The sequence below is a fragment of the Carcharhinus amblyrhynchos genome, chromosome 2 (genome assembly GCF_965287045.1).
Source record: "Carcharhinus amblyrhynchos chromosome 2, sCarAmb.v2.hapA, whole genome shotgun sequence".
NCBI classification, from domain to species: Eukaryota; Metazoa; Chordata; class Chondrichthyes; order Carcharhiniformes; family Carcharhinidae; genus Carcharhinus; species Carcharhinus amblyrhynchos.
In genome coordinates this window covers 7,504,156-7,516,325 of record NC_137325.1, presented here as the reverse complement: position 1 = coordinate 7,516,325, position 12,170 = coordinate 7,504,156, and the positions used below count along the sequence as shown (strand labels likewise).

The window sequence follows — 12,170 nt, the reverse complement described above, 5'->3', positions numbered from 1 at the left end:
AATTTAGTGTTACAGTCATAGCTAGGTGATAGAGAAAGATCAACTTAATGTGAGGTAGGTCTATTCAAAAGTCTGACAGCAGCAGGGAAGAAGCTGTTCTTGTGTGGGTTGGTGCGTGACCTAAGACTTTTGTATCTTTTTCCTGATGGAAGAAAGAATGTCCGAGGTGCGTGAGGTCCTTAATTATGCTCGCTGTTTTGCCAAGGCAGCGGGAAGTGTAGATGGAGTCAATGGATGGGAGGCTGGTTTACGTGATGGATTGGGCTACATTTATGACCTTTTGTAGTTTCTTGCAGTTTTGGACAGAGCAGGAGCCATACCAAGCTGTGATACAACCAGAAAGAATGCTTTCTGTGGTGCATCTGTAAAAGTTGGAGAAAGTCTTGGCTGATGTGCCAAATTTTCTTAGCCGTATGAGAAAGTAGAGGCATGCGTGGGCTTTCGTAACTGTAATGACAGCATGGGGAGACCAGGACAGGTTGTTGGTAATCTGGACACCTAAAAATTTGAAGCTAAAAACCTGAATTCTACTGCCATAGAATCGGAGTGGGCATGGGGGGGAATGGAAATGTCCGCTGTCCTTGGGCAGGATTTTCCGGTCTCACTTGAGCATCGCTGTAAAATCCCGCCCATACAATCCCAGCAGTGCAGAAAGAGATCATTCGGCTCACGAAATCTGCACCAATAATAATCCCATCCAGACCCTATCCCTGTAACCCCACTTATTTACCCTCTAATCCCCCGACATCAAGGGGAAATTTAGCACGGCCAGTCAACCTAACCCACACATCTTTGGACTGTGGGAGAATACCGGAGCGCCGGGAAGAAACCCACGCAGACACAGGGAGAACGTGTGGACTCCACACAGACAGTGTGGAGTCCACACTGGAATTGAACCCGGGTCCCTGGCACTGTGCAGCAGCAGTGCTAACCACTGCGCCACCCACAGGGAATCCACTCAATGCAGGAAATTGTTGACTATTGCTTCATTGGTGCTTGAATGATTTCCTTTTCTAATTTGCCCATCGTACATTGCTGAGTTAACCAATAATTCACAGGCATTTTTAATGAGAGGTTTGATTAATGAAACCTTCAAGAAAGGGATTGCTTGAGTATGTTTCTTGTCAGACTGGTACAGCCTAATGTCTATAGTTCTGTGCTAGTGGAGATGACCTTCTGAGCAATTTATGAACAAATCAGAAACTTAACGTGATTACAGCTTATTTTGTCAATAAAGGGAAAGGGCACTCTTGAATGATGTGACCATGAAGAGATTTTTCTAATGTCCCTGGTTCTACTTAGTCACTAAAAAGGTGATGCTTTGGAGAGATTATGTGAAACCCACAGTGACCTTTAATATTTCTGATTTTAAAATATATGGAGGTCCTTTGGGACCTCCTTAAAGGCAGGATGCCCTTGCTACAGAGGGAATGGATTACCAGGCTGATTCCTGGGATGGCAGGTCTGTCACATGAGGAGAGACTAAATCAGTTCAGATTATATTGACTGGAGTTTAGAAAGTGGATTGCATGGAAACTTATAAAATTCTAACAGGGATAGACAGGGTAGATTCAGAAAGAATGTTTCCACTCGTGGGGGGGGGGGGGTCCAGAACTCGGGGGTCATAATTTGAGGATAAAGGATGAACTGAAGGGAGGAGAAATTTCTTCACCCAGATGTGTGGGATTCACTGCCACAGAATGTAGTGGGGCAGCCCGGTAGCACAGTGGTTAGCACTGCTGCTTCACAGCATGAGGAGCCCAGGTTCGATTCCCAGCTTGGGTCACTGTCTGTGTGGAGTTTGCACATTCTCCCCGTGTATGTGTGGGCTTCCTCCGGGTGCTCCGGTCTCCTCCCAAAGATGCTGCTTAGGGCATTGACCCGAACAGGAGTGTGGCGATTGGGGGCATTTCACAGTAATTTCATTGCAGTGTAAATGCAAGCCTTAGTTATGACTAATAAATAAACTTTACTAGTTGAGGCCAAAATATTGTCTGATTTCAGGAAGAAATCAGATATAGCACTTGGGGCTAAAGGGATGGAGAGATATGGGGGGATCAGAGTATTGAATTGGTATTTAAGTCAGGTATTTAGTAATGTTGTCCATTCCATCTGAAAAAATGCTGCTCAAAGTGATAGCAACCTGCGTGTGTGTGTGCATTTTAAATGGTGAAGCCGGTGACTCAGGGAGGTTAGCTACTGAGTACTAAATTGTGCGGTGTGATGCACTGTTAAAACACCACAGCCGCACTGGGGCATGCTGGCAGTGAACAGGGGGGGTTTAGCAACAAATCAGCAAGTTTCATTTCACTGTTATCCCTGCTTTTGGAATGTCTGTTACAAATCAATTCCCTTCGTCATCCTGAACAGACTGAGGAATTTTAAATCATATTGTTTGTCAGCAGATCAATATCCTTGCTGTGTAAGTGCAATTATTCAGTGTTCATTCAGAAGTATCCACAAAGGCTTATTTCACTTCCACAAATCCACCGGTGACAAGTACTGATGAGAAGATCCTTCGTAATTGCTGTGTGTATTAGGGTGTAATAAACCTGGTGTGGTCTTGAGCTCAGCCGGAACTCTGTTACCATATCTTAGCTTGCACCAAGTTCCATTCGAAGGCTGTGTTCCCTTCCCACCACCCCCACCTCCACATCCCCCCCACTGTGCTCAATGACCTCCCGGGTTGGCAATGCCTCCATCTACAAAAATAAAATCGTATCTTTCTTTTCGCATCCCTCCATGGCCTCACTACTCCCCATCCCTGTAACCTCATCCAGACGTACAACCCTCCGAGATGTCTACACTCATCTCATTCTGGCCTCTTTCCCCTGCCCGAGTTTAATCACTTCACAGTTTGTGACTTGCTACTTGTCTTTCCCCCTTTTAACTTATCTCTTAAAACCTACCTCTTATCTTCATATCTCCTTAAATGAATTGTTTGATTACCCTGCTGTGAAGTGACCTGGGGTCCTACAACACCATTGAAGGTGAAATGGGAATGGAGTTTGTTGGCACCTTATGTCATGTTAATACAATGAGAGAAATAAGGTTTGCAGAGCACCCACATACATAGAAGACTGGGCGGCACGGTGACACAGTGGGTTGCATAGCTGCCTCACAGTGTCAGGGACCTGGGTTCAATTCCGGCCTTAGGTCACTCTCTGTGTGGAGTTTGCACATTCCCCCCATGTCTGCATGGGTTTCCTCTGGGTGTTCTGGTTTCCTCCCACTCCAAAGTTGTGCAGATTAGGTGGATTGCTCATGCCAAATTGTTCCTTGGTGTGCCAAGATGTGTAGGTTAGGGGAGGGGTTAGCAGGGTAAATATGTGGGGTTGTGGGGGATAGGAGGGCAGTGGGCCTGGGTTACATGCTCTGTCAGCGAGTTGGTGTAGATTCAATGGGCCAAATAGCCTCCTGCAATGCTGTAGGATTCTATGATTCATACCTTGAGTTTGTTGTTGTAGTTGTACTCCTGCAATAGCAAGTTGTAGGGGATATGATGGCATTGTGATAATACCACTGGGCAACCTTTCCAGAAGCCTAGGTTTATGTTCTGGGTCACAGGTTCAAATCCCACCCTGGCCGCTGGTGGAAATGAATTCAATCTGGAATTCATTCAGTGGTGACCAAGAAGCTGCTATTGATTGTTGTAAACCTATCTGCCATTTCAGGAAAGAGATTTGCCATCCTTACTTGGCCTGGCTCGTTGCTGGGGGAGTGTAAATTGCTTCAGAAAATTAATTAAAAAGAACATCTGCAATATAAAGTTAGTCTCAGTAATGGTGACCAGGGAACTATTGTTGTAAATACAGTCTGTTATACAGACAAAGCATACTGTTCATAGAGAAGAAAAGGAGAGAGTGCAGAATGTAGTGCTACAGTCATAGCTGGGGTGTAGAGAAAGATCAACTTAATGCGAGGTAGGTCTATTCAGGTGGCAGCAGGGAAGAAGCTGTTCTTGAGTCGGTTGGTACGTGTCTGACTTTTGTAAGTTTTGACCAATGGAAGAAGGTGGAAGAGAGAATGTCCAGGGTGCGTGGGGTCCTTAATTATGCTGGCTGCTTGGTCGAGGCAGCGGAAATGGATGGGAGATTGGTTTGTGTGATGGAGTGGGCTTCATTCAGGACCCTTTGTAGTTTCTTGCGGTCCTGGGCAGAGCAGGAGCCATACCGAGCTGTGATACAACCAGCAAGTTCCAAAGGCAAGAGTGCTACCAACTGAGCCACATGGCAGGCACCAGTTAAGGAAACACACCTTTCGCTTGTCTTGTTCTTTCAGGTTTGAGCCGCACTCTGGAGGCTCTTGCGTGATATTTTTCTTCCCACTAACAGCAACTTCCAGTCCAAACTCTCCCGACATTCCAATTGGAAGAGCAGGTCCATTTTCTGCCTCTGGTGAATCACGGTGCAGTGACTCACTTGATTGTTAATGACACTTGTCAGATGCTCTGACCGTGTTTGAACAGAGAGTCGGGAACTCGCGTGGAGTTAAAATGTCACCAACATTACAATGGTTACAAATATTAATGAATTCAAGAAGCAGTGCGCAGGATCCATTGGTATTCCGGGAAGTGCTGCAACTTATCTAATGAATTTTGATAGACGTTTGAAGAGCGTGAGGAATGAAAATTCATGAGTGTTTGATAGATGTTAAAGACTGCTTCATTTCCATTTTCTCATGGTGCCCCATATGTCAGAGACCATGCTCTGATATCCTGATCAGAGGCAGAGTGCAGTGAGTAACACACTCGAGGAAAGCTTTTAATGAACCCATATGGATGCTAATTAAAAATGGTGCAATCATCTCGTGTGAACTATTTCCTTTTCAATAGCCCATTGATGTCTCCCAGTTGATATCTGTGCCTTGTAGTATTTAGTTGTCGAATGATGCTCTGCAGTCTTTGTTTGGAGACACTCGATCCACTCACGTGTGTCGGTCATGCATCTCTCTTCCTCTGTTAGTTTGGAGTCAGAGGATTGTAACTTCATGTCCTTCTCATGCCCAGTATTTTAACACACAAATCCAGCCTGTCACTCCACTCAGGGAGTGCTGCTGTCATAGGGCAGCACAGTGGTTAGCACTGCTGCCTCACAGCGCCTGGGACCCGGGTTCGATACCAGCCTCGGGTGACTGTCTGTGAAGAGTACACTGTAATTTCAATGGGAGATACCTCACACCCTTCAACTCCCCTGATCGCACTCCCATCCCCCACAATTGCAATCCCTATTCACACCCCTGGCTGATTGCCTCTCTTTTTCACAACCTCCCCCACCCCCCCCCACAACTGATTGTGGCCCCTGTTCCCTCCCGCCTGTCAATTGCCGCTCCCCGCTTCATCCTCCCTGGCTGATCACCATCCTGGCTATCCCTGATTCCAGAAAAGCACGGCTTCCCATGTGCTGCCTTATCTTAGGCTCCATTCCTTGATACTGCCTGATGGGCAGTGCCAGGGTGCCTGGCTGGCAGTGCCAGGTTGGCACTGCCCAACGGGCATTGCCCACCCCTTTGCTTTAGCACCTGGGAGACAACAGTGGCCTCCCATCCCGATGGTGAGGACATCACTTGAGGTCCCCGCTGCTGGGAACCATATGTGATCCTCGCCAGAGAGGAACTTCACCGACAGGCAGGTAAGGGCAATAAGCCCAGATGATTCTGCCCCGGGCTCACGAATAATATTCAAATGAATATTTAAATCAGCCTCGCATCGACAACCCAGTGCTGATATCATGGTGAGAAGCAAGAAACTGGGTGCAAACCTGATTTTCCGCCCCCTCTCGATTTTACTAGCTCACCGTGCTGATGTGACAAGACAGCAAGACTGCCCCCCCACCCCCCCATACCGTGCTTTGAGTAAAATGTCTGGCACATCTCCTGTTCAGCAGTCCCCTGGAACTGATGATGACTTGAACCCACTCAGGGTTCTGAAATGGCAGATAATCCAATTTGCAATCTGCAGACTGCCACGTGGGGCAGGCGATTGACGGGTTGGGTCGATGAGCTGACGGGAGGTTTGTGCACTGTCTCCAACACCACAGTTTCACCTCTGAACGTTCCCGACAGAGTCCCCCGCAAGAAGGTGCTTCTACCCTGTGCCGTGGTGGATTTAGAATCTGCCTTGCCCAGCAGGAAGGTGCCCTCCACGCTCATCCGGCCTCTGCTTTCTCCTGCCCAAGTGGGGGTGAATTTTCTCAGAGTCTCTCCTATTTCTGCTGTTCTTACTTTTATGCAAACCTCCTTTGCGTACGCTGATGGGGTTGCTGCTGGACATTCGCCATTGTTTATTGGGTGCATTGAAGAATTGGGGGTGAATATTTGAACTTGATTATGGTAGCCACGGTTGGACCAGCCAATCCCCTGAGAAGAGCTGCAGCCAAGAACATGTATAAAGAGGTTGTATTCTATGCTGTGTGGCTGCTTATGGACTCATCTAAGGAAGAAATATTTGATTTGATTTGATTTATTATTATTGTCACATGTATTCACATACAGTGAGAAGTATTGTTTCTTGCGCGCTATACAGACAAAACATACTGTTAATAGAGAAGGAAATGAGAGAGTGTAGAATGTAACATTACAGTCATAGCTAAGGTGTAGAGAAAGATAAACTAGTGGAAGAGCAAGGTAAGTCCTTCAAAACAACAGCAGGGAAGAAGCTGTTCTTGAGTCAGTTGGCACCTGATCTCAGACTTTTGTATCTTTTTCCTGATGGAAAAAGGTGGCAGAGAAAATGTCTGAGCTGCGTGGGATCCTTAATTATGCTGGCTGGTTTGCCGAGGCAGTGGGAAGTGTAGACAGAGTCAACGGATGGGAGGCTGGTTTGAGTGATGGATTGGGCTACATACATGACCTTTTGTAGTTCCTTGCAGTTTTGGGCACAACAGGAGCCCATACCAAGCTGTGATACAACCAGAAGGAATGCTTTGAATGGTGCATCTGTAAAAGTTGGTGAAAGTCACAGCTGACATGCCGAATGTCCTTAGTCTTCTGAGAAAGTAGAGGCGTTGGTGGGATTTCTTAACTATAGTGTCAGCATGGGGGGGCCAGGACAGGTTGTTGCTGATCTGGACGACCAAAAACCTGAACCTCTCGATCCTTTCTACTTCGTCCCCATTGATGTAGACAGGGGCATGTTCGCCTTCATTTTGTTGATATTGAGGGAGGGATTATTGTCGCCGCACCAGTTTACCAGATTCTCTATCTCATTCCTGTACCCTGTCTCATCATTGTTTGAGACCTGACCCACTACGGTGGTGCTGTCAGCAAACTTGAAAATCGAATTGGAGGGGAACTTGGCCACAGAGTCATAGGTGTATAAGGAGTATAGTAGGGGGCTGAGAACACAGCCTTGTGGGACATCAGTGTTGAGGATGATTGTGGACGAGGTGTTGTCCCTATCCTTACTGACTGTGGTCTTGTGAGTTAGAAAGTTCAGGATCCAGTCACCAGAGGGAGGTGCCAAGGCCCAGGCCACAGGGTTTGGAGATGAGTTTCGTGGGAATAATAATGTTGAAAGTTTAGAAGAACGAGAAGTGATATAATTGAATTTTCTAAAATTCTTAAGAGGGTGCAACTGGGAAGATGCTGAGAAAATGTTTCCCTTGATTGTGAAACTGAGATGTGGTCATTGTCACAAATATTGGGGAGGCATGGCCTAGTGATATTATCGCTAGACTATTAATCCTGAAACTCAGCTAATGTTCTGGGGACCCAGGTTCGAATCCCACCACAGCAGATGATGGAATTTGAGTTCAGCAAAAAACTTCCATAATTAAAAATCTACTGATGACCGTGAAACCATTGTCGATTGTTGGAAAAACTCATCTGGTTCACTGTCCTTTAGGGAAGGAAATCTGCCATCCTTACCCAGTCTGACCTACATGTGATTCCAGAGCCACAGCAATGTGGTTGACTCTCAACTGCTCTTGGGCAACTAGGGATGGGCAATAAATACTGGCCCAGCCAGCCACACCTGTGTCCCAGAAATGAATAAAATAATTAAGGTGGCCAACCATTTTGATTGAGATGAGGGGGAAAATTTTGTAATTCTCTACCTCGGGAGTGTTTTGGGCGCTCTGCCATTGTGTATGTTCAGGACTGAGTTTGGTAGATTGTTGGGTACTAAGGGAATTAAGGGGTGTGAGGATAGTGGAGATGAAACAGGTCAGCCATGGTCATGTTGAATGGTGGAGTAGACCTGAAGGCCAAATAGCTGATGCCAGCTCCTATTTCTTACCTTTCCTGAATTGTGTGGACTGATGATCTATGCTTTTCAAGTCAGGTTTATTCTGATCATTTCAAGTGTGTTGTCAGAATTGTAGAGAAGGAAGTTTTTCCTGAACACTCGTCCATGGGGTGTGGGCATTGCTGGCAAGGTGGGAATGAAAGGCTTAACATTTGAGGAATGTCTGAGGACTCTGGGTCCATATTCGATAGAGTTTTGAAGATCCCCTGTTAAGGGGATCAGGGGTTATGGGGAAAAGGCAGGAGAATGGGGATGAGAAAAATATCAGCCATGGTTGAATGGCGGAGTGGCCTAATTCTGCTCCTATCTCTTATGAGGAGGGTGAGAGGGGGGAATCCCATTGAGTTACAGAATGATGAAAGGCTTGGATGGGGCGAACTTGGGAGAGATGTTTCCGTTAGGAGGCGAGACTAGGAACTGAGGACACAGCCTCAGAGTAAAGGAATGACCCTTTACAACCTGAGATGAGGAGGAATTTCTTCAGCCGGAGGGTGGTGAATCTGTGGAACGCTGTGTTGCAAAAGACTGTGGAGGCCAGGTCATTGAGTCTGTTTAAGACAGAGATAGATTGATTCTTGATTGGTAAAGGGATCAAAGGTTACAGAGAAAAGGCAGGAAAATAGTGTTGAGAAACTTATAGAATGGCAGAGCAGACTCGATGGGCCAAAAGGCTTAATTCTGCTCCTATATCTAATGGCCAGCATTTATTGCCCATCCTTAATTGCCCTGGAGAACTTGGTGGTGAGTCAGCTCCTTGAACTGGGTCAGTGAGACGGTTGGGCAGGGAGTTTCGGGATTTTCCCCCAGCAAAAGGAGGAAGGAACGGCCAACATATTTCCACGCTAAGGTGGTGCGTATGAGAGTGTTTTTGAGTTAAATGTGGCACAAATTCTCCCATTTGATGTGATAGCGTCTGATTTAGTACATTCATGAATATAAATGTACTTCTGTTCGTACATTAAGCTTTTAAATGAAAACATGTTTTCAGTAATTGCTGGAAGTAACTCAAACTGGCTGTAAATTAGCTCTTGACCCTGATAGGTTACTGTGGGTAATACCGCTGGCACAACATGGTACATAGTGCCCATAATGAGAGATGAATAACCCAAAGGAGTGTAACTCACTCACTGAATGGGCTAATTATTTGAAGATATGTTTTAACTCGGGTAAATGAAAGCTTAGTCACGTCGAACTGTGAAATGCAAGTGTAGTGTGAAGGGTTATCCATTAGATTAGGAAAAGGATCATTATTGATCACTTGAAGGAACGTTAACATTTTATCAATGAATCTAATGTTGCAGCTACAACCAAACGCCCTTTAGAACTATAAGTTTAGGTATTGAAAGGATGAAATCCGGCTCCCTATAGGCTAAAGCTAACATTGTTACACCTGCCCACCCCCCCCTGTATTTTTTGATTTGATTTACCATTGTCAGGTGTATTGGGATACAGTGAAAGGTCTTGGCTGGAATTTTACTGGGACGTCCTGCCCAGAATTGGGGCAGGTGAGGCTCACGGAACGGCATTGTCCGTTGAACTCCAGTGGGATCTTACGAGCCTTGGGTGGGCAAGGGAATAAAATTCCAGCAATTGCTTCTTGTGCGCTACACAAAGCATACAGTTCATAGAATACATAGGGGAAAAGGAAAGGAGAGGGTGCAGACTGTGGTGTTGCAGTCATAGCGAGTGTGTCGAGAAAGACCAACTTAACGTGTGGTAGGTCCATTCAAGAGTCTGACGGCAGAAGGGAAGAAGCTGCCCTCGAGTCGGTTATTACGTGACCTCAGACTTTTGTACCTTCTTCCCAATGGAAGAAGGTGGAAGAGAATATGTCTTGGATGCATAGCTTCCTTAATTATGCTTAATTATAATTCAAGGCAGCGGGAAGAGTAGACAGAGTGAATGGATGGGAGGCTGGTTTGCGTGATGGATTGGGCTACATTCACGACCTTTTGTAATTCCTTGGGTATTTTTCAGGTGATTTAACTGCCTTTATGGACTCGCTGGGAGAGGCTCTCTCCGGTGAGGAAAGCACCTGCTCCTCAGGAACAGGGAACAGTTGCATTGGCCCCGCTGGTAGGTTTAAGGTGTGTGGGGAATAGTTTAGAGGAGATGTGCGATTTACACAGGGGGTGGTGAATGTCTGGAACGTGCTGCCCAGGGAGCTGGTGCGAGCAGGTACGATAGTGGCATTTAAGGGGTATCTAGACATGAATAGGATGGGTATGGAAGGATATGGACTCTAAGTGTATGCGGTTTTACTTTAGACACACATCATGACCGGTGCAGGTTTGGAGGGCCAAAGAGTTTGTTCCTGTTGTATAACATTCTTTGTCCTGTGCCATTTACTGTTTTTTTTTAATGGGTTGGTAATTTTTGGGGTTGTAATCTCATTGCTTCATATTGATACACATTGTACCCTCTGCTGGGCATTAGTTAGTTGCGCTGAGTTGACTCACATATTTGATTTCTTTCTCCAACAGGTTGACAGGACTGAAGTTATCCGCACCTGTATCAACCCAGTCTTTTCCAAAGTTTACACAGTGGATTTTTACTTTGAAGAGGTCCAGCGCCTGAGGTTTGAGGTCCATGACATCGGCAGCAATCACTTACACAATGGGGTAAAGGACAGTGAGATCCTTGGCGGGATGGAGTGCACCCTCGGCCAGGTAAGCACTCCAAACAGAATGGGCCTCATGGCCCATTGCGAACCTTCTGTGCGGCTCTGAGTGTGAGTTATAGAACATAGAACACGACAGCACAAACAGGCCCTTTGGCCCACAAGTTGTGCTGATCATATCCCTACCTACCAGGCCTATCTATAACCCTCAATCTCATTAAATCCCACGTACTCATCATTATTAGCGTAAGGTTGGCCTTGACTCAGTGACTGCACTCTGACCTTCGAACGTAAAGGTCATGGATTCCAGCCTCAATCCAGGGTCATAGCGGTTTAGAGCGTGGAAACAGGCCCTTTGGCGTAACTTATCCATGCCGCCCAGTTTTTACCACTAAGCTAGTCCCAATTACCCACATTTGGCCCTTATCCCTCTATACCCATCTTACCCATGTAACTGTCTAAATGCTTTTTAAAAGACAAAATTGTACCTGCCTCTACTACTGCCTCTGGCAGCTTGTTCCAAATATTCACCACTGAGTGATAAAACGATCCCTTTTGTATCTCTCCCCTCTCACCTTAAACCACATCTTAACCACATCAATCAAGGCTGAATCCTCAGTGCCAGCGCTGAGGGAATGCTGCACTGCTGGGGGTACCATCTTTCAGGTGAGATGTTAAACCAAGGTCTCGTCGGGAGAGGCTCTGTCTGGTCAGGAAAGCACCTGCTCCTCATGAATGAGGAACAATCGTGTTGGCCTCACCGATAGAACCAGAGGCCATTGAGGCCCCCTGGGGAGGCCAAGGGCAAGGAGGGGTGCCCCTTGGGCAGTGCCCATCTGGCAGTGCCAGCCTGGCACCTTGGTACTGCCCACCAGGCACCTTAGACAGTTTAATGCCTTGTCTGAACAACAGTTCCCCCAGCAGTGCTGTACTCCCTCAGTAATGCATCAGAGTGTCAGTTCAGGTCGTATTCTCAACTCTTGAAGTAGGACTTGAACATCGAACCTCTGTCTCAGAGTAAAATATCAAATATAGAGAATAATAAACGATAACTTAAAACATTTATTCTGCCAGTATGGAAGGATTCGATTTGATTTGCTTTATTGTCACATGTATTAGTATAGAATGAAAAGTATTGTTTCTTGCGTGCTATATAGACAAAGCATACAGTTCACAGAGTACATGGGAGATGGAAAGAAGAGAATGCAGATTATAGTGTTACAGTCACAGCTAGGGTATAGAGAAGGATCAACTTAATACAAGTCCATTCAAAAGTGTGATGGGAGCAGGGAAGAAGCTGTCCTT

At 46.1% G+C, this 12,170-nt stretch overlaps 1 protein-coding gene across 1 annotated transcript in view; it reads left to right on the top strand.

Annotated features, from left to right (window-relative positions):
• cpne4b (copine IVb) overlaps positions 1 to 12,170 on the top strand; it is a 308,216-nt gene that overhangs the window by 153,861 nt on the left and 142,185 nt on the right. Inside the window, exon 3 of the mRNA XM_080215148.1 lies at positions 10,729 to 10,914. Coding sequence (XP_080071274.1) covers positions 10,729 to 10,914 — 186 coding nt within the window. The remainder of the gene's footprint in view (positions 1 to 10,728; positions 10,915 to 12,170) is intronic.